Below are 23,349 nucleotides of genomic sequence, written 5' to 3'. Positions count from 1 at the left end.
CACTGTCACAGAACCAAAATGTATATCCATTCAATCAATTTCAATTTTATTTTTTATATAGCCCTTCGTACATCAGCTAATATCTCGAAGTGCTGTACAGAAACCCAGCCTAAAACCCCAAACAGCTAGTAATACAGGTGTATCCCTATCCAATACATACATACAGTAGATGGATAAGGTCATAGATTCTCATGGCTGATGACAGGATGTGCTTCATGCCACAATGGGCACTGACCATCAGCCATAGTGGAAGAATGGCTGAATTTGTTGGCAGAAAACAGAACTTGATCATGCGTGTATGTTTATTCAAAGTTGTTTGACATATGAATTTCACAATTCCTGTCCTTTTAACTGACAGGCTTGAGGGTATGAAAATATATCGCTCTACATATGTTACTATAACGCTATAATGACTTTTATATTAACACTTTAAAGATGTCAGCTCTATGTGCTTTCAGAAGGGCTCGTATGTCTTCAGCTGTTGATATTGTAATAATGTTGGGGGCATGACCAGTGAGCAAGCAATGGGGCTGTGGGCATGCACCCAGAAAAGATATGTCACCAAAATAATTTACATAGCATGACTCCAAGGTTATTGATACCCCCAAATAGTGTTACAGCATAAGAACATACTTTTGGTTGATGTTTCTCAGGGGACCCTAATTAGTGGCGGACATGTGAAATGTTAAAAGCATCCCTTACTCATTTTTAGGTGAACGCTTTTGTCCAGAAGATCCCGGTTACTGTACATAGTAACACTTGTAATTTATGGTGCATGGCTAAGCATTCAGAATGTGTGTCTCTGAAATACACTTAGGTTATGTGTGGTCTCAGGTAAGCCAGAATATTGACCTCTAACAGGTTGCATTATATTCAAGACAGGTTACATTATATTCAAGATTTGTATTTATTATGGATCCCCATTAGCTGCTGCCATAACCCTAACCTAAACCCTTGGCTTAACCATTTTACAATTCAACTTCAATATGGTAAGGACGTCTCAAGGACCCCGCATAGCAATTACCTTTTTTTCCAACGGAGTGGCGTGTAATAGCCAATGAGAGATGGAGGGGCGGATCTAACAAACGGGAACACTTTATTTTACGGTATCAGTGTGTGGGTTACCGTACCGTCCCCCTGACTAGATGTGGATGGAGATAACTGTCACTGTGCTATCGTTTGAGCATCAGTCAGCTCAGGTTAGGGACATAGCATCATAGACAAAAGCCGAGTATGCTGAAATAGCAACGACTGAAAGAGTATTTAGACATGGCACCCAAATCGCTTTCTGAAAAGTTAGCAAATTTAGAGGACAGTGACTTAAAAGAGTCTACCTGCATTTGCAGGAAACAGTGTAAGAACTGTAAAATCTTTCTGGGATTCTTCGTCTTATCCCTTTCATTGCATCTAGTTACGCTTTTCTGTTATTTGGACCTGAGATCCGAAGTGAAACGCGAGATTCTCCAGAAGAACAGAGAGGAGACACTGTCACCGGCCGCAACCGATATGAATGACCGATATTCTCCAGTATTCCAGCTGTTCGATATCAGCTACCCAGCTGATCTACAGGTAGGATAATTATCGCCTAACTTAACACTAAACACATATTTACATTTTGTAAGAATGCATTGAAATACACATCAGGGACCAAAGTGTAGCCTTATACACCATATTATTTTATACAGATTATGGATAATTTATTATTACAAATAACTGTATTTGTAAGTTCAATATGGACATCACTTTTGGTCTTTAAACATCTTTGTAAGACTTTGCATTTCAGTTGCTTATTCTCAATATTTAACCTAACTGACCAGATGAACAACTGCCCCCAGGGTGGCATACATGGTTAGCCTACTGATGATAAACGGTATGATGTCTAGAACGTGGGGGACCTCATGCAGAGATATTTTCCTACACGGGTGTGCTTTGCGTAAAGTGCCTGGAATGATCACATGGTTAACATATTTTTCACTTGTGGGATGTTGAAACAACTGCCAATGTCTATCATGAATGTGTATGATGATTAGGCTATTGACTGTCGTCAGTTAGAACCTTTCATTAGTCCTTGATCAGACAGAATAATATATTGGTCCATGGTTCTCAAATGAGAACTACTTAGGCTTTCTTTGATTATGATACAGTCTCTTTGCAGGTTGGCAGTATGCTTCTAGTAATACAAATCATAATTTCACAGTTGTGGTGCCCAATTCTCTATTGTTACTTGAGATTGATAATGCTTAATAATGCTTTTGGTGAAAGTACTTTTTCCAAAGTGGTTTAGCGAGGATTTGAAAAGTGAGTGTATGATTTGAGTGACCTGGTGGTGCATGTTGAGACGAGCAGACACCTACGAGAATACTGCATGCCATCAGCATGTGGCACAGTAAGATTACACCCATCCCCTCCATGTATTAACAAGCCACTCACACATTTTACTGCATTGTTGGCATATTATAATCGCCTACAATTTCGTCATGAGGGCAGAAAACACCTGGGGCCATTGAAGTTGTTACTGGAATCAAATCCTAAAAGGCGCTACAGTTCTCTTGTCAGCTATTCTTTTAGCCTGTGAATTGACATAATGGGACAGAGCTCCCACTTGTCTGAGGCTATAGTGTGTACGATGCCAAACGTGCGTGGTTTGAAATATTATTTTACATGGCATGGTAAGCCATGTGAAAAGTACTACTGCACAGAAACGTATGGTAGGAAGACGACAGTCAGTGGATGCCTTTCAATTTCAGATCAATTAAATTACACATAATTCGACAATGTTAAGATCCATCTAGCCCTCATCGACATTATAATCAGATGAGATGAAAAGTTGAATGATTTGGTTGTGATCATGTTGCTCTGAGTTCTCCAGAATCCACGTTGTTGTCTTGCTACCAGCTGTGAAAGTACTACACAGCACTAGTGGTTGCAATTTTCTTTTTTTTAATTCCCCTAGTAGACTTATCAAAAAAATCCTTAGCTTTTAGGTTCAGTCACTATGTTTGTTGTAGGCCTATGGATGATTTGTTCATAGAGGTTTATATTGAGAAAAAGACCTAAAAAAGACCAAATGAGATTGTGAATGAACTATAGCAGGTATACGACCCCTTGCTTCGTCGTTTCAACTTCCCCAGGCATTGTGGCTTGCCTCCAGAGCTCAGTGTGAAATCTCTAACTAGCACAGTTAGCTCCACACAAATATCCGGTTCCAACCCTCAACATCACTATTAAATCAGACTTTGTGCTCTGTTGCAGTATGAGATTTCTTACAGGATATTACCTTAAAAGCAACGTTGTGCAACGCAAGTAATTACATCCACTCAATTACTCAACTCCATTAAAATGGAGCATTGTGGGAGAATGTACATATGGCAGTACATGTTAATATAGATGCAGACATATATAAGAAGTGAGAGACGTTTTAGAGTTGATTTAGGCACCATATTTGGAATTACGTTTATGGATGTGTTTATTGTTTGCGTTTGTATTTGTCTGTATTGTCAATTGCATTGAGTCCTTTCTACCATAGATTTAAGCAAAAACCTGAACCAAAGAACCATCCAGAGTATGTATGCGGTCAGGGTTCAATCTGAGGGCTGTAGTTATAGAGGTTAGAGTTAGGGATGGGCCATGTGTCATTTTACATAATCTATTGTAATACCCACCACTCAAGCTAATAAAACATAAGTAAACACACATTTAAACACACATACATTTAACACACACACACACATACCAACACATGACACACCACTTCCCTCCCCTCAATTAGATCATTCCCTGATGATGAACTGTAGATGTGTGGTCAAGAAATATGTGTTTACTTTAGCTGTAGGTTTTAATTGATATTTGGAATGCTTTCAAAGGAACAAATGGGCCTCGGGCCATATTTGTTACTGGGGACAGGTGTCAAGACTGTTGCTAGTTTTGTTATGTTTGCAAGGGAGTTAGGAAAGAATGTTTGAATGTCCCTAATTGTGGATGATGTTTGCCATGATATGCACCTGCTTCACTTTAGATTGTCTTGAGGGTTTAGCTAGTGGCTACACAGATGTTATTTTTCTTTCTTATGGGAAGCTATTCATACAAACAAAACATTTTATGTCTTTCGGTATGTTTAGAAAACAGAGGGACCGTTACTGCTAACTAAAGAGTAAAAAGTAAAAAAGTCTAAAAAGGTTTCCTGTTGAGTATTATTTTGAAGGTGAAAGCTTTTTACATCATAAAGGGCTTTACCTCTTGCATGAGACTGGACAAAATAACACATTTTCATTGTTTGGAGCAGCTAATTAGTGTGACCAATTAGTTTCTAACCTGGGTCACGACTCAAGATTGTGTTAGCCCACAGAGCCTGTCTAGGCAATGGCATTAGCTTTGGGAGCTAACGCAAGCTCTTTTCATGACATAGATTGACCAGATTAATCCAGGTGAAAGCTATGATCGATCCCTTATTGAAGTCACCTGTTAAATCCACTTAAATCAGTGTAGATGAAGAGGAGGAGACAGGTTAAAGAAAGATTTTTAAGCCTTCAGACAATTGAGATGGATTGTGTATGTGTGCCATTCGGAGGGTGACAAAAGATTGAAGTACCTTTAAACGGGGTATGGTAGTAGATGCCAGGCGCACCGGATTGAGTGTGTCAAGAACTGCAACGCTGCTGGGGTTTTCACGCTCAACAGTTTCAAGAATGGTCCACCGCTCAAAGGACATCCAGCCAACATAACACAACTGTGGGAAACATTGGAGTCAACCAGCATCCCTGTGGAACGCTTTCACCACCTTGTAGAGTCCATGCCCCGACGAATTGAGGCTGTTCTGATATATCGATATCAATGTTCCTCTTATTTTGTACACTCAGTGTACAGTACCAGTCAAAAGTTTGGACATACCTACAATTTCAAGGGTCTTTATTTATTTTTACTTTGTTGAAAAATTGTTGAAAAATAGTGAAGACATCAAAACTATGAAATAACACACATGGAATCATGTAGTAACCAAAAAAGTGTTAAACAAATATATTTGAGATTCTTCAAAGTCGCCACCCTTTGCCTTGATGACAGCTTTGCACACTCTTGGCATTCTCTCAACCAGCTTCATGAGGTAGTCACCTGGAATGCATTTTAATTAACAGGTGTGCCTTGTTAATTTGTGGAATTTCTTTCCTTCTTAATGCATTTGAGCCAATCATTCGTGTTGTGACAAGGTAGGGGGGATATACAGAAGATAGCGCTATTTGGTAAAAGACCAAGTCCATATTATGGCAAGAACAGTTCAAATAAGCAAAGAGAAATGACAGTCCATCATTACTTTAAGACATGAAGGTCAGTCAATCCGGAAAATGTCAAGAACTTTGAAAGTTCTTCAAGTGCAGTTGCAAAAACCATCAAGCGCTATGATGAAACTGTCTCTCATTAGGACCGCCACAGGAAAGGAAGACCCAGAGTTACCTCTGCTGCAGAGCATAAGTTCATTAGAGTTAACTGCACCTCAGATTGCAGCCCAAATAAATGCTTCACAGAGTTTAGACACATCTCAACATCAACTGTTCAGAGGAGAGTGCGTGAATCAGGCCTTCATGTTTGAATTGCTGCAAAGAAACCACGACTAAAGGTCACCAATAAGAAGAAGAGACTTGCTTGGGCCAAGAAACACGAGCAACGGACATTAGATTGGTGGAAATCTGTCCTTTGGTCTGATGAGTCCAAATTTGCGATTTTTTGTTCCAACAGCCGTGTCTTTGTGAGATGCGGAGTAGGTGAACGGATGATCTCTGCATGTGTGGTTCCCACCGTGAAGCATGGAGGAGGTGCTGTGATGGTGCTTTGCTGGTGACACTGTCAGTGATTTATTTAGAATTTAAGGCACACTTAACCAGAATTCTGGGGTGGCAGGGTAGCCTAGTGGTTAGAGCGTTGGGATAGTAACCGAAAGGTTGCCAGTTCAAATCCCTGAGCTGACAAGGTACAAATCTGTTGTTTTGCCCCTGAACAAGGCAGTTAACCCACTGTTCCTAGGCTGTCATTGAAAATAAGAATTTGTTCTTAACTGACTTGCCTAGTTAAATAAAGGTTAAAATAAACAATTCTGCAGCGATACGCCATCCCATCTGGTTGCGCTTAGTCGGACTATCATTTGTTTTTCAACAGGACAATGACCCAAAACACACCTCCAGGGCTATTTGACCAAGGAGAGTGATGGAGTGCTGCATCAGATGAACTGGCCTCCACAATGACCCGACCTCAACCCAATTGAGATGGTTTGGGATGAGTTGGACCGCAGAGTGAAGGAAAGGGCAGCCATCAAGTGCTCAGCATATGTGGGAACTCCTTCAAGACTGTTGGAAAGGTATTCCTCATAAAGCTGGTTAAGAGAACGCCAAGAGTGTGCAATGCTGTCATCAAGGCAAAGGGTGGCTACTTTGAAGAATCTCAAATATACAATATACTTTGATTTGTTTAACACTTTTTTTACTACATGATTCCATATGTGTTATATCATAGTGTTGATGTCTTAACTATTATTCTTTAATGCAGAAAATAGTCAAAATAAAGAAAAACCCTTGAATGAGTAGGTTTTTCCAAACTTTTGACTGGTACTGTACGTTCCAAATCACATGCAACTATTTTTGAGGGAGACAAAAATTGAGCAATCGTATAGCGGTGAACTAACAGTTTAACAATATGCATTTACTTATGTGCCAAAATGTATGTATTGTTTTCACCACTAATCTGTAAGGTAAACCACTGCTTTGAAGTGACCTTGACATACAGTACTGTATGTCCATACGATGTTACCTATCATATAGTCTTTAGTCAGCTTTTGCTGAAATATGGTGCTCACTTACTTTAGAGTGGTTTATTTCAAAGAAAACTCTGAGAGATCAGTAATCACACAATTTTTTCTAACCCCCCCACTCTGAAACTCAAAACAGCGTTGGTTTGAGGTTCACAAGAATATGTGTCTTCAAAGTAGCCTCAATTCCCAGTTAAATCATCTGTGACTCCACACGTTTGTCATATAAACGTAGAGGTCATGTAACTTGAGTTGTGTATATTGAACATACTAAAAGTCTATTGAGCCATATTGTAGATTATCAAAGAGGCCTGCATGCATCAGTGACCTTTTCACTCAGTATCCCAGTTGTTACAAAAGATCAGGCTTCATAATTCCATCATGATAGTAGCGCAGACACTATTAGGCAGTTCTGCCATTTTACTTTAATTTCCTAGTAGTCCTGGAAGGCTATGGAGGGCTATGGACCTCCATGACTCAGAACAGTTGGAGACCAAGGTGTATCCGCATTCTACATGAGCTTTGGCGCCTGCCGGGAGACCAGCCAAGAGGGAGTTACATTTCATTTTAGGAAGCAAGAGTACTAAACAAGACACTAACTCATTCAACTATCAATCATGTATTGTCAATTTGTCATATTATCAACAGTTGAACAGTATAGTCATTTTTGTGGTTTTTGGCTAGCCACAATTTGTCCTTTATTTTTCAACTTGTATTTTCAGACCAACCATGGATGTTTTGTTATTGCTCTTCTCTGTGAAGTTCAATTTGTGTGGGTAAGCCCAGACATTTTTGGTGAAGCAGTTTGTGCAATTACTTGAGAGGAATTCTTGTGAAACTGTTGTCTCTCTGTCCTGTGATGGAAGACCACGGCACAGCCACTTTATGAGAGAGTTTTTACAAAAGGCAGGATTACATTTGCTTGAGTTTAGAAGAGCCAACATGCCATTCTGGATTTTGTATTTTTTTGTGGGTGAACCAATTTGTTTACTAACTAGAACACATCCTTTAAAATAATCTCAGGACAGCGCATTATAAATCAATACCCATAAAATGATGGCCTTATACTGACTTGAGGTCTGTGCCTAATTCAATTTGAACAAAAGTCTGAGCAGAAAGAGTTTACAAAGTGATTGTGCATAATATTGTTCTTGTATAAAAAAAATATATTCTCTTAAAGGACTTTTTTTTCTGGACGTTCATGTATATGAGCATCCCAAATTCTTAACATTATTAAGAAGCATATCGAGGAGATTGATCAAAACAAATTTGTTCTCATTCTCACAAGTCCATCACAAATAATTAATTTCAGAATCCAACATCTTCCTGCATTTCTTCCCTTCTACCCTCCCTGCACCTCACTCAGATAGTGATCATAGCAACTTCCTGTGCCCATTGCTGGACCTACAGTACATCCTGCCTTCAGCACTGTAAAGCATGTAATATTAACCTTAATTACACTGTAATGTCTGTTGGTGTATTAATTGCATTACCCATTACTGTTAATTTATTGGGGAACATTTAATGACCCCAACAAATACTGCAATAGTTTAATCTTCAATTAATAATTTGCATACATGTAATAACAATGTACTGAAGTAGAAATTGAAATCATGAACACTGCTATTATATCAATGAAATAAATAATAGAGGCCTATTTATCAGCCTAGTCATCATATTCCCATTCTATAGTGGTTTGAGTTTTGAAAGAGACTATGAAAAATAGAGGAGTAGTGAAAGCAAGTTGTCAACCTTGCTGCAGAGCAGATGTGGGCCCACATTTACGAAACATGTTTCATGTGGTTTTCTGGCTGTCCCAAATTGGAATTGTTTTAAAGCCACAACACACAGAAACTGTGCCAGGAGGAAGGGTAGGGTGAGCACTTGGAGGAACAAAGGGAGGAAAACGAGGTAGCAGGTGGAAAAACATATTTGCCAAATTGCTGACAGGTGCTCCAAAGCCTTGGTTAGAAGGTTCAAATAGAAAACCCAGCATGGGGAATTGAACAAGCTTTCAGAATTTGGCTAAGAGCCACTCAAAGCAAGATGTGGCAATTTTAGCTACCTAGCACCAGTAGTGTAAAGTACTTAAGTAAAAATACTTTAAAGTACTACTTAAGTTGTTTTTTGGGGTATCTGTACTTTACTTTACTATTTATATTTTTGGCAACTTTTCCTTTTACTTCACAACATTCCTAAAGAAAATAATGCACTTTTTACTCCATACATTTTCCCTGACACCCAAAAGTACTCGTTACATTTTGACAAGAAAATGGTCCAATTCATGCACTTATCAAGAGAGCATCCCTACTGCCTCTGACCTGGCGGACTCACTAAACACAAATGCTTCGTTTGTAAATTGTGTCTGAGTGTTGGAGTGTGCCCCTGGCTATCCGTCAATTAAAAAAAAGACTAATTGTGCAGTCTGGTTTGCTTAATATAAGGAATTTCAAATTATTTATACTTTTACTTTTACTACTTAAGTACATTTTAGCAATTCCATTTACTAATGATACTTAAGTATTTTTAAAACCAAATACTTTTAGAATTTTACTCAAGTAGTATGTTACTGGGGGACTTTCACTTTTACTTGAGTCATTTTCTATTAAGGTGTCTTTATTTTTACTCAAGTATGACAATTTAGTACTTTTCCCACAACTGTCTAGCACCAAGTTGTTGGCATATTTGTTGGGATTTTTTTTGTTGATATTTATTTAAACCCACTCACGTGCCTTGCAAGAATCTGTGTGTTCAGAGCTACAGTTTTTAGACGCAATGTCAATTGATTGGTTGCTGTGCATAGTTTGGTACAGAATGATGTAGGCCTACAGTGCATCTAGCTGGACATATTGTGGGGATTCACAATAGGTACTGATCTGAGCATGATTGTGTTAGCTCAGCTGACTGATAGAGACTTTAGGGTGGATTTACATTAGTAAAATATGTCTAGTAAGAGCTATCTCCCTTTAACATCAGATTAGTTACTTTTCTGTTTACACTGGCCTTGGATGTGGTGTGGCCAAAGCCTCATTCCTAACTTGTGTGAGTGCAACTATTAGCATACCGTAAATACCATGGTATATAGACAAACAAAATAAGGATAGCAAATCAAACTATACAGGAGCTTCTCATCTAAAACATATTGCATATAGTGTTGCACACTTGATTAATCAGACTGGTCTCATAGACAATAACAAAAATAGTAAACGTAAATCCAGGACACTCAAATGAGTATGTTACGTTTGGTTACATAAGACGGAAGGTTACTCAAGGCAAAAATGAAAGGAGGGTGGTTGGTCGGGGTAGATGGGTTTGCGTATAACGTAAATGTCTAGCAACCCAAAGGTTGCATGTTTGAATCTCATCATGGACAAATTTAGCATTTTATCTAATTAGCAACTTTGCCTCTACTTACAACTTTTCAGCTACTTTGCAACTAGCATGTTAGCTAACCCTATCCCTAAAATACCATTTATGCTTGATCTGGCAATGCGGTCTGGAAGCTCCGTATGTTAGCCACAACAAATTGGAATTCGTAACATATCATACATTTTGCGAATTTGTAACATATTGTACATTTTGCAAATTAGTAACATGTTGTACGAATTGCAATTCGTAACATATCATACAAAATGGGTGATGAACATCCACAAATGAATACATACCATATGAAACGTAACATATCACACTAAATGGAGTGTCTCAGATTTACATACAAAATAATACAAAATGCTCCGAGACCACGTTAGATTAATGCAATGATTCACAAATGGGTAGATACCCTACATGACCAAAAGTATGTGGACCCTGGCTCATCGAACATCTCATTCCAAAATCATGGGCATTAATATGGAGTTGGTTCCCCCTTTGTTGCTATAACAGCCTCCATTCTTCTGGGAAGGCGTTCCACTAGATGTTGGAACATTGGGACTTGCTTCCATTCAGCCACAAGAGCATTAGTGAGGTCGGGCACTGATGTTGCGTGATTAGGCCTGGCTCGCAGTTGGCCTTCCAATTCATCTCAATAGTGTTCAATGGGGTTGAGGTCAGGCCTCTGCAGGTCAGTCAAGTTCTCCCACATCGATCTCAACAAACCAATTGCCTAGAAAGTCATTGTATGCTGTAGCGTTAACATTTACCTTCACTGGAACTAAGGGGCCTAGCCCAAAACATGAAAAACAGCCCCAGACCATTATTCCTCTACCAAACTTTACAGTTTCACTAATCACTCTGGCAGGTAGCATTCTCTTGGCATCCGCCAAACCCAGATTCGTCCGTCAGACTCCCAGATTGTGAAACGGGATTCATCACTCCAGGAATGCGTTTCCACTGCTCCAGAGCCCAATGGCGGCGAGCTTTACATCACCTTTGCCAGCGATTACAGCCTCAAAGTCTTCTTGGGTATGACGGTACAAGCTTGTACACCTGTATTTGGGGAGTTTCTCCCATTCTTCTCTGCAGATCCTCTCATGCTCTGCCAGGTTGGATGGGGAGCGTTGCTGCACAGCTATTTGCAGGTCTCTCCAGAGATGTTCGATCAAATTCAAGTCCGGGCTCTGGTTGGGCCACTCAATAACATTCAGAGACTTGTCCCAAAGCTACTCCTGCGTTGTCTTAGCTGTGTGCTTAGGGTTGTTGTCCTGATTGAGGGTGAACCTTCACTCCAGTCTGAGGTCCTGGAGCAGGTTTTCATCAAGGATCACTCTGTACTTTACTCTGTTCATCTTTCCCTTGATCCTGACTAGTCTCACAGTCCCTGCCACTGAAACATATCCTTACAGCATGATGTTGCCACCACCATGCTTCACCGTAGGGATGGTGCCAGGTTTCCTCCAAACGTGACACTTGGCATTCAGGCCAAAGTGTACAATCTTGGTTTTATCACACCAGAGAATCTTGTTTCTCATGATCTGAGAGTCTTTAGGTGCCTTTTGGCAAACTCCAAGTGGGCAGCCATGTGTCTTTTACTGTGGAGTGGCTTCCGTCTGGCCACTCTACCATAAAGGCCTGGTTGGTGGAGTGCTGCAGAGATGGTTGTCCTTCTGGAAGGTTCTCCCATCTCCACAGAGTAACTCTGTCAGAATTGCCATCAGGTTGTTGTTCACCTCCCTGACCAAGGCCCTTCTCCACTGATTGCTCAGTTTGGCAGGGTGGCCAGCTCTAGTAAGAGTCTTGGTGGTTCCAAACTTCTTTCAATTAAGAATGATGGAGTCCACTGTGTTCGTGGAGACATTCAATGCTGCACAATTGTTTTGGTATCCTTCCACAGATCTGTGCCTTGACACAATCCTGTCTCGGAGCTCTACGGACCATTCCTTCGACCTCATGGCTTGGTTTTTGCTCAGACATGCACCATCAACTGTAAGACCTTATTTAGACAGGTGTGTGCCTTTCCAAATCATGTCCAATCAATTGAATTTACCACAGGTGGACTCTAATCAAGACAGTGATGATGATGGAAACAGGATGCACCTGAGCTCAATTTAAAGTCTCATAACAAAAGGTCTGAATAAATAAGGTATTTCTGTTTTTGGTTTTTAATACATTTGCAAAAAAATATTAAAAGCTGTTTTTGCTTTGTCCTTATGGGGTATTGTGTGTAGATTGATGAGCAAAACATGTTTTAAATACATTTTAGAAAAGGCTGTAACTTAACAAAATGTGGGAAAGTCAAGGGGTCTGAATACTGTATTTTAAAAGCCTTACATTTTTTATTTGGGTAACAGAGCAAAAATGCTGTCTGCTGGTATTAAGGTAATTAAGTTAATTCTTGCAGGGCGTGAGAAAGCTGTTGTCTTTACACTGTACCACTCATGGTGTAGATGTCTCCCCCCAGAGGTAGTGTGGGAGACATCTCTTAAAGAGAGATTTGAATCTAGATCCGTCTCTACACTACACAAGTGTCTCTCCTGGACCTAGTTTGTGTAGTCAAGGTAGTGTAGTGTACAGAGGGCATAAGATCATGTCAAGCAATGCCACTTGTTCACCACAGGAGATCATCATGCACGAGCAGAGGTTTGAATTTAGATTTAATCATGGGTTCATGTTCAAATGTAGCAATCTCGAACCTTGTGTGATGATGGCCTATGCTCACTTAATGCTCAGATTTGAGCATAATTGTTTTATAAATGAAAGCCCATGTCCTTAAGGCTCTCATACATCTATTTTTAATCCTTAAAAGCCTTCAAAAGAATGTGTATTTTGGAGGGGGAGGGTTACTTTTTATGGACCCTGTAAAATCTGGTTAAAAAAACTCTAACTAAGAACGTTGGGGCGACAAAAAGCATGATCATGTGTTAAAGATGTTAAAACATTCCAGTCTTTTCTTTGAAACAACCAGATGATCATATACTGTCAGGCTGTCTCCTAAAGTATTACAGAAGAGTGTCATATCCAGAATCATGTTCTGCAAGGCTATCTGTTGAGAGTGATTTGGGAAAGCCAAATGGCACAGATAACTGAGCTGTCTGATCTTTCAATAACTAAAGTTGATGAAGGACTCAAGGACATCACATGCATGGTGTCTGTGTTATGAGTAAATTGTCTCATGGACCAAGATTCTCTGAAAACCCAATGACGTTCTACATCCCAAAAGTAAACATCCATAAATGAATCTCTTCTTTTGAGAAAAGTTTGTTTTCCACAAATTTTATCTCTCTTTCCCTCTTTTGTCTTTTGATGCCATAGAGACAGCTGATTATGACTGTATCATTTGTGAAGATCCAGTATCTTAGTTTCTCGCAGAGCAACATCCAAAGGCCTTCGTGACTGCCTTACTGAAAGCAGCTGTGAGACATTACTGGGACTAGATGAGATAAGGCGTGTGTGAAACGTCCCAGGCCCTTTGTTGATATGAAAAGTGTTTGATGTCAGTTTCAGTGCAGCTTGGCTTATGGAGAAAAAAAAGTGTCATGTTGGAAAGCCTTGTATGACTTATGCTTTAGCGAACACATCCCAGTTTGTCTTTCTTTGTGATTTAGTCCAATTTTAGAGAGCTATAAAACTCATTTACAGGGATGAGGGGGTTCCCTTTTTGATTTGTAATATCCACTGAAGGATGAAGTACAAGGGCTTTGCTGAAAAAGACAGAGATAAAGAAAGTACGAGAGACATATACAGTATTCGCGTAGTGGAGGGCATATTCAGTGGCCATCTTTTGAACTGCATTTCTGAGTTGTCAATCATTTACTTTTGACATTGTTGGGAGTTTTGATCAAATCTACATCTGCACCTGTGGCTACATTCAAACTAACGGGCACATGTGCAGTATGTGTAAATCATTTGAAGGTTTCTAGATATGTTTGGATTTAATTGCATGTAGTTGTACATACGTGCAAGTCCTGTAATTCTTTTAGACCACACATTCTCTATTCTCTGAAACAAGGTGGCCTCGTCATTACACAATGTTGTGACTTTACTATGTTTGATGCTGGCTTTACGAGGTGCTGGGATAAATTATCTGACTTGATATGAATTATGATCTGTTTCATTTCTTGAATTTCCTAATTGATGTAGAATTAACTACAATAATAATTTTATTATCTACTAGATTACATACAGATGTTCCGTTAAAGTAGCGTTTTTATTTCAAGAAAAGCAAAGGCACAAGATATAAAAAAATATATGCTACTTTCTGTTTTATCTTTCTCAAACTGACTCACCATGCATCGCCCATGTAGGCTACCCTTCAACACGAATGCCATTCCAACAATTCTTCTATAATTCTATGATTAATCAGTTCCCTGTTTGCAGGTAGCTGATGAAGGTGTGCCTTGCATGTTGGATTGTAATATGGCAGCTGAAATTAGTTTTTCTTATACAGTATATTGGGATTTATTAAAACGTTACAGCCGGTGACCGTGTTTTACCATTGATTCAGTTTCCCAACCTGCTGCTATAAAGCTGCAGCTTTAGCTGTTTCTCCCTTCATGCTATTTCACCATGACAAGAGTGGTAACTATGAACTTATACCATTGTGGACATCCACGGCCATGACATATTAAGAGTCTGCATGAGGAGGACCAAATGACTTGGGATTAGTGAAGAAAATGAGAAAACTGAGGGCCTCAGACTTACATTAACTTTTCTCCTGAGAGGTCAAGAATGTGGGGGTCTTGAACTGTATGTTTGGAGCCTCAAGGTAAAAGCTGAAAGAGAACATGCTTTTCCCCCTGGTATTTTCATGTATTCTTTAAGTCAGTGACACAATCTTAGTTTATTATTTCTGGCCTTATGTACTAATTCATATTTGATTTTGCATGTAATACATGAATTGGCTGGCTACAGCCTAGAGTATTGCATGTCTATTTGATTCGATTTATTACTTATCCACTTTATGGAGTGGTTTTTATGAACTCCCCCCATGTGTATGGGTCCTGCAGCGCAAATGTAAAATCTCTCATCATACCATCTCTAGAACAGTGCAGCTGATTGCCAATCTCTCAGTTATTTGAGATTCATTCCATTGCTTAGTCAAAAAGGGATTTCTGGTTTCTGACCTTTTGTGGGAACAATTTGAGCTTGGGAGTAGTTAGAATAGTATATTCTCAATATTACTTTTTATAGTTTAAAGAGAGAAACCAATGAGTCATATGACAGGCATCTTGGCTATTGTTTAAAGAGGCTATATACTGTTTGTTGTGTTCAGACAGAGGAAAACCCAGCACTTAAAGATGTTTCTTCTCATAACTCTTGCTGAAAGGGCCCAGTCTTTGTTTGAAGTCTTATTGGAGTGTGTTGACATGACCAGAGTTGTTTCCATAGTAACACTGATTCCCAAAGCTGCACTGGATGTTCTCGTTCCATCAGATTACATTATAACAATAAAAAAACTGTGAAAATATTTTATATTGACAAGTTCTTTGGTTTCCATCTGATGGCCACAGATTGGATAGTGATAACCAGACTAGTCGCAACTTTCATGAAGTCACAATTTAAGACTTCCCAATGAAAACTATTTGAAACTGGCCATAACGAACTGAACGGAAAAGATTGAGAATCATTGTGAATTTTGTTTGTTACTCTGAATCACAATGTACCAGATCCAAAATATTTACAGTGTGTAGTTCAGTTACTGTGAAGACCTCAAACTAATATGTAACAGCTGGTTCCTGTTTTTTAACATTTTCATCAGAGGTTTGATCCGGTGAATTTTGTATGCAATTGTTGAGACTATTTTCTCCCCTTTTGAGCTTTTCTCATGGTTAGTTGCAGCTTTTACATTTCATATAAGGCTAATTATATTGGTTTGAAGAAAGCACAGCTGGGTCTCAACCCAGTGCAGGCTAATGCCCCACATGCTTTTAATCAAAGATTAATTTCCTATGAAAAAAAACAGACCGCTTTCAAAACTTGTCGTGGCACAACATGAAGTGTGTTTACTAAGTGTAACCAAATCCTGTTTCTTGTAAAGAGAGCAAATCCGCAAGAGAGTCACAAACACATACAGATGAGTTTTTCAAAGCTGTGGCTTTTGCTACTGCGATGACAAGTGAGTGTGCAGTTCCTCCACATCGGCCGGCGGTGCAGACAGTGTAGTCTTTGAATTATCACACTGCTGAAGATACAATGTAGGGTACTGAACCCCATCCACCAACCCTGTGTTGCACAGACCTTGGTGATGAATAGCTGTTATTTTGGGTAGGAATGTCAAAATGTTTACTCATAGAGGGTTTTGGCTCACCATGATTCTCTTTGTGTAGGATAGTTTACTACTCAAAGTGTATTGTTTGACTTTTGAATCTCTTTTGAAGTAAATTCATGTTTTTACCAAAGCCTTTTGGTTTGTGGAGGACAAAGATGTATTCATTGATTCTTGTTGTTTCTGACCGAGTGACTATTGGGCAATCATTGTTCATTGCCTAAAAGACTCCTCTCATGCTGTTGACGCATTGGCATTTATTGAGATGACTCATGTTCTGGAGGCAGCTCTGCAGAGTGGTCACTAGCTGGCACAGCCACAAAATCATAAAACCTAACCCTAACCTTAACCGTAACCATACTGCTAGCCCTAGTGCCTAACCCCAACTTTAAATGAAGACCAAAAATGTTGTTTTTTTGTCATAAATGTTTGCAATATAGCCAGTTTTTACTTTGCAGCTGGCCCATCTAGCGTAAACCACTCAGTTCTGTCTCCAGGGCAAAACTCATGACAATGAACGTCAACCTGCTCAAAAGACTAGAGATGGATGATATAACCGGCCTTCGTTTTGTTAAGAATTGTTGTGTCACAGATGGCCTGATCAGCTATTACTTCATATCAATAAGATCTAATTCTGTTGTCATTTTCTCATCTCGTTGTGCACCATTCTTCATGTTTCATGTTCTGTGATCTTTCAGTGAAAACACTGTCAAATATTGATGTGTAGGACCAGATGGCAATACTTGGGGTGAAAACACTTGTGCAGCTGTAAATGTTTTACTACACACACTTATTTGCACAGATGGCAGTATTAAACAATCCTGATTATGGGTTCAGATGGATTGCCCTCTCCGTTGAACTCCAGGGCTGACTATCATTCAACTCTGTCATGATGAGTGATGTTTTAAAATAAATCATCATCATGGGTAATGTCCCATACAATTCTGGATTGTCGAATACTATTCTCTGACATTGGTATTTTATACCCTATTCCTACTCCTACTGTATATTAGTATTTTATAGAGGCAAAGCTGGCAATACTTTGTTGGTATTCTGAAAACGGTTGAGGAGAAGGAGCACAGTTCGGAGTGGGTTAGTATGTATGAGGTCTGTAGATTGCATGTAATGGGTGAGGTTGGTTTGCTGTGTCAGGTTCAGGTCTAGTGTCAGTGCTGTGATGTGATGTAGGCTAGCGTTTCTTCAATACAGTACAGCTGTGTCCCTTCTGGCCAGGGCTGCAGACTGGTGCAACATCTGGAGCTCTGTGGACAGACAAGTCTCTCTCTCTCTTTCCTCCACTGGACTTTATCTGGGCTAACACTGGGCTTATGAGGTGAGAACATGTTCACGTCTTGTACGAGACAAGTGCTCTAGCTGTAACATCTCATCCAGCGTGGGTCACCGTCATCATGCCACTCAGCACACAGAGGCGTCATGCACCCCAAAAATCTGAGGGGCACAAAGTAGGTGATGATAGCTGGGGGGGGGGGGGGGGGGGACTTTTTAAGTGGGAGAACTTGCACAATTGGTGGCTGACTAAATACTTTTTTGCCCCACTGTATATATATATATAACCAGCTAAATACTGTATATAGCTAGAAAACTCTAGTAAGCTAATCCCTAGTAAGCTATTGTTTTGACGGTGGACTTATTGTATTATTTGGCATTAATAGACTGGTTTTACACAGCACAAACTTTACATCCAAGCTGCGAGAGAGCTCGACAACGGCAAAGGTATGCTGTAGGCCTAAAGGACAGTTGTATATTTAACCCATTTTTTAAATTAATTTTTTATTTAACTAGGCAAGTCAGTTAAGAACAAATTCTTATTTTTAATGACGGCCTAGGAACAGTGGGTTAACTGCCTTGTTCAGGGGCAGAACGACAGATTTTTACCCTGTCAGCTCAGGGATTCAATCTTGCAACCTTTCGGTTACTAGTTCAATGCTCTAACCACTAAGCTACCTGCCGTTTGAATTTCCCACTTTAATTACTGAACAAGTAAACACATTATTGACGCCATCCAGCATTCTAAATAGCAGGATTGTGACACCGTTGGGTTACAGCTTCGTGAAACATAACGTTAGGCCAAGAAAGGGTATATATTAAGTATATATTAAGTATATTAACATGAGAAAATGTTGACCAAATAAAAATAAACATGAATCCATTAAAGCAAAGCTATAGACTACTACAAGCACTATCACCACATAATCTGATAGGCAGCCGTGTAGACGTCACAATTTCAGAATCATGGACAGCGATCGGTTGTCTATTCTTTGTCTATTCTTCACAAAAGCAAGCAATTACTAAATGTACGGAATAACACTCATTGCTCTCAATCTTTTACCCAGATTTTAGCAGAAATGCAAAGAAGCGTATTTATTTTATTTAAAAAAAGAACCATCAGTGAGGAGGATATCGACAACTCAAGAAGTATGCTTAGATATGTAGAAAAATAGCCACCATTTCACATAGAATTAAGCGTGATGATTATGTCTCTAGATTGCAGGAAAAAAGCAGTTTCATAGCCCTAATTTTCCACCATAATTTGCAAATAAAATCATTAAAAATCCTACAATGTGATTTTCTGGATTTTTTTTCTTCTCGTTTTGTCTGTCATAGTTGAAGTGTACCTTCAACTATGAAAATTACAGGCCTCTCATCTTTTTAAGTGGGAGAACTTGCACAATTGGTGGCTGACTAAATACTTTTTTGCCCCACTGTATATATATTACCAGCAAAATATATATATAGCAAAATATATATATAGTACCAGTCAAAGTTTGGACACACTGTAACGGATTTCCTCTTCATCCGAAGAAGAGGAGCAAGGATTCGACCAAGATGCAGCGTTGGAATATGACATAATGATTTATTAAACAAGACGAAGACGAAACGAAATACACTTGATAAACTACAAAACAAATAAACGATGTAGACAGACCTGGATACGAACTTACATATAACGTGAAGAACGCATGAACAGGAAACAGACTACATACAAAACGAACGAACGGACAAACAAACCGAGACAGTCCCGTGTGGCGCGACAAACACAGACACAGGAGACAACCACCCACAACAATCAAAGTGAAAACACCTACCTTAATATGGCTCTCAATCAGAGGAAATGAAAACGACCTGCCTCTAATTGAGAGCCATATCAGGTCACCCTTTAACCAACATAGAAACACATAACATAGACTACCCACCCAAACTCACGCCCTGACCGTCAAACACATACAAAATAACAGAAAACCGGTCAGGAACGTGACATAACCCCCCCCTCAAGGTGCGTACTCCGAACGCACCACCAAAAGTCTAGGGGAGGGTCTGGGTGGGCGTCTGACCACGGTGGTGGCTCAGGCTCTGGGCGAGGTCCCCACCCCACCATAGTCAATCCCAGCTTACGTCTCCCCCTTAGAATGACCACCCTCATCTTACACCCACTTAATTTAACTGGTAACCTTAAGATAAGGGGCAGCACCGGGACAAGGGGCAGCACCGGGATAAGGTAGCTCAGGACAGAGATATAGCTCAGGATAGAGGGGCAACTCAGGATAGAGGGGCAACTCAGGATAGAGGGGCAACTCAGGATAGAGGGGCAACTCAGGATAGAGGGGCCACTCAGGATAGAGGGGCAACTCCGGACTGAAGGGCAGCTCCGGACAGAGAGGCAGCTCTGGACTGAGGGGCAGTTCTGGATAAATGGCAGCTCTGGGCTGAGGGGCAGCTCATGACTGGCAGACGGCTCTGGACGCTCATGGCTAGCTGACGGCTCTGGACGCTCATGGCTAGCTGACGGCTCTGGACGCTCATGGCTAGCTGACGGCTCTCGATGCTCATGGCTGGCTGACGGCTCTGGACGCCCATGGCTGGTTGACGGCTCTGGACGCTCATGGCTGGCTGACGGCTCTGGACGCTCATGGCTGGCTGACGGCTCTGGACGCTCATGGCTGGCTGACGGCTCTGGACGCTCATGGCTGGCTGACGGCTCTGGACGCTCATGGCTGGCTGACGGCTCTGGACGCTCATGGCTCTGGCAGATCCTGTCTGGTTGGCGGCTCTGGCAGATCCTGTCTGGTTGGCGGCTCTGGCAGATCCTGTCTGGTTGGCGGCTCTGGCAGATCCTGTCTGGTTGGCGGCTCTGGCAGATCCTGTCTGGTTGTCGGCTCTGGTAGATCCTGTCTGGTTGGCGGCTCTGGCAGATTCTGACTGACGAATGGCTCTAGTGGCTCCTGACTGACTAACGGCTCTGACGGCTCGGGACAGACGGGCGGCTCTAATGGCTCGGGACAGACGGATGGCTCAGACGGCGCTGGGGAGACGGATGGCTCAGATGGCGCTGGGGAGACGGATGGCTCAGATGGCGCTGGGGAGACGGATGGCTCAGATGGCGCTGGGGAGACGGATGGCTCAGATGGAGCTGGGGAGACGGATGGCTCAGATGGCACTGGGCAGACGGATGGCTCTGTCCGGATGAGACGCACTGTAGGCCTGGTGCGTGGTGCCGGAACTGGAGGCACCGGGCTAAGGACACGCACCTTCAGGCTAGTGCGGGGAGCAGGGACAGGGCACACTGGATTCTCAAAACGCACTATGGACCTGGTGCGTGGTACCGGCACTGGTGGCACCGGCCTGAGGGCATGCACATCAGGACGAGTACGGGGAGAAGGAACAGTGTGTACTGGGCTCTGGAGACGCACAGGTGGCTTAGTGCGTGGTGCCGGAACTGGAGGCACTGGGCTGGAGACACGCACCATAGGGAGAGTGCGTGGAGGAGGAACAGGGATCTGGAAACGCACTGGAAGCCTGGTGCGTGGAGTAGGCACTGGTGGTACTGGGCTGGGGCGGGGAGGTGGCGCCGGAAATACCGGACCGTGCAGGCGTACTGGCTCCCTTGAGCATTGAGCCTGCCCAACCTTACCTGGTTGAATGCTCCCCGTTGCCCGACCAGTGCGGGGAGGTGGAATAACCCGCTCCGGGCTATGTAGGCGAACCGGGGACACCATGCGTAAGGCTAGTGCCATGTAAGCTGGCCCGAGGAGACGTACTGGTGGCCAGATATGTAGGGCCGGCTTCATGACATCCGGCTCAATACTCAATCTAGCCCTACCAGTGCGGAGAGGTGGAATAACCCGCACCGGGCTATGAACACGTACAGGAGACACCGTGCGCTCTACTGCGTAACACGGTGTCTGCCCGTACTCCCGCTCTCCACGGTTAGCCTGGGAAGTGGGCGCAGGTCTCCTACCTGCCCTTGGCCCACTACCTCTTAGCCTCCCCCCAAGAAATTTTTGGGGTTTCTTCGAGGGGCTTCCAGTCACGTCTCCTTGCTGCCTCCTCATACCACCGCTCCTGGGCTCTCGCTGCTTCCATCTCCTCACGAGCGCGGCGATATTCCCCAATATGAGCCCAGTGTCCTTTTCCCTCCAATACTTCCTCCCAAGTGTCACGGCTGTCTAAGGGCGAGAGAGTGGACCAAGGCGCAGCGTGTTAAAAATACATCTTCTCTTTATTATTAAGAAGAAAAACGAAACAAAACAACAAATAGACGAACGTGAAGCTATATAAATGAACTAAGTGCACACATGCAACATAGAACATAGACACAGACAATTACCCACAAAACCCCAATGCATATGACTGCCTTAAATATGGCTCTCAATCAGAGACAATGAACCACAGCTGCCTCTAATTGAGAACCAATCTAGGCAGCCATAGACATAACTAGACAACTACACTGGACACTAAAAAAACACATACAATCCCCATGTCACAACCTGACCTAACTAAAAAACATAAAGAAAACAAAGAATACTAAGGCCAGGGTGTGACAGTACCCCCCCCCCAAGGTGCGGACTCCGACCGCACAACCTGAAATAGAAAGGGGAGGTTCCGGGGTGGGCCCCATCATGGCGGCGGCTCGGGTGCGGGACGTGGCCCCCACTCCACCATAGCCTCCTCCAAATGTCCACCCTCCAAATTAACCCCACCGGACTAAGGGGCAGCACCGGACTAAGGTGCAGCACCGGAATGAAGGGCAACACCGGAATGAGGGGCAGCTCCGGACTGAGGGGCAGCACCGGACTGGCTGGCGGATCCTGGCTGGCTGGCTCTGGCGGATCCTGGCTGGCTGGCGGATCCTGGCTGGCTGGCTCTGGCAAATCCTGGCTGGCTGGCTCTGGCGGATCCTGGCTGGATGACGGCTCCTGGCTGGATGACGGCTCTGGCTGGTCATGGCTCGCTGACGGCTCTGGCTGGTCATGGCTCGCTGACGGCTCTGGCTGGTCATGGCTCGCTGACGGCTCTGGCTGGTCATGGCTCGCTGACGGCTCTGGCTGGTCATGGCTCGCTTACGGCTCTGGCTGGTCATGGCTCGCTGACGGCTCTGGCTGGTCATGGCTCGCTGACGGCTCTGGCTGGTCATGGCTCGCTTACGGCTCTGGCTGGTCATGGCTCGCTGACGGCTCTGGCTGGTCATGGCTCGCTGACGGCTCTGGCTGGTCATGGCTCGCTGACGGTTCTGGCTGGTCATGGCTCGCTGACGGCTCTGGCTGGTCATGGCTCGCTGACGGCTCTGGCTGATCCTGTCTGGCTGACGTCTCTGGCTGATCCTGTCTGGCGGAAGGCTCTGGCTGAGCCTGTCTGGCGGAAGGCTCTGTCTGATCCTGTCTGGCGGAAGGCTCTGGCTGATCCTGTCTGGCGGAAGGCTCTGGCTGATCCTGTCTGGCGGAAGGCTCTGGCTGATCCTGTCTGGCGGAAGGCTCTGGCTGATCCTGTCTGGCGGAAGGCTCTAGCGGCTCCTGTCTGGCGGAAGGCTCTAGCGGCTCCTGTCTGGAGGACGGCTCTGAAGGCTCATGGCAGACGGGCGGCTTTGCAGGCTCATGGCAGACGGGCGGCTTTGAAGGCTCAG

At 42.6% G+C, this 23,349-nt stretch overlaps 1 protein-coding gene across 2 annotated transcripts in view; it reads left to right on the top strand.

Annotated features, from left to right (window-relative positions):
- Positions 1-1,122: 1,122 nt before the first annotated feature.
- LOC129815662 (ectodysplasin-A-like) overlaps positions 1,123-23,349 on the top strand; it is a 75,822-nt gene continuing 53,595 nt past the window's right edge. For both annotated transcript variants that reach the window (XM_055869671.1, XM_055869665.1), the window contains exon 1: positions 1,123-1,569. In XM_055869671.1, the coding sequence (XP_055725646.1) occupies positions 1,270-1,569 (300 nt within the window). In that variant the 5' untranslated portion in view covers positions 1,123-1,269. The remainder of the gene's footprint in view (positions 1,570-23,349) is intronic.

The sequence above is a fragment of the Salvelinus fontinalis genome, chromosome 2, assembly GCF_029448725.1.
Source record: "Salvelinus fontinalis isolate EN_2023a chromosome 2, ASM2944872v1, whole genome shotgun sequence".
Lineage (NCBI taxonomy): Eukaryota > Metazoa > Chordata > Actinopteri > Salmoniformes > Salmonidae > Salvelinus > Salvelinus fontinalis.
The sequence above is the reverse complement of the archived record's forward strand: the minus strand, read 5'-3'. Positions and strand labels throughout refer to the sequence as shown.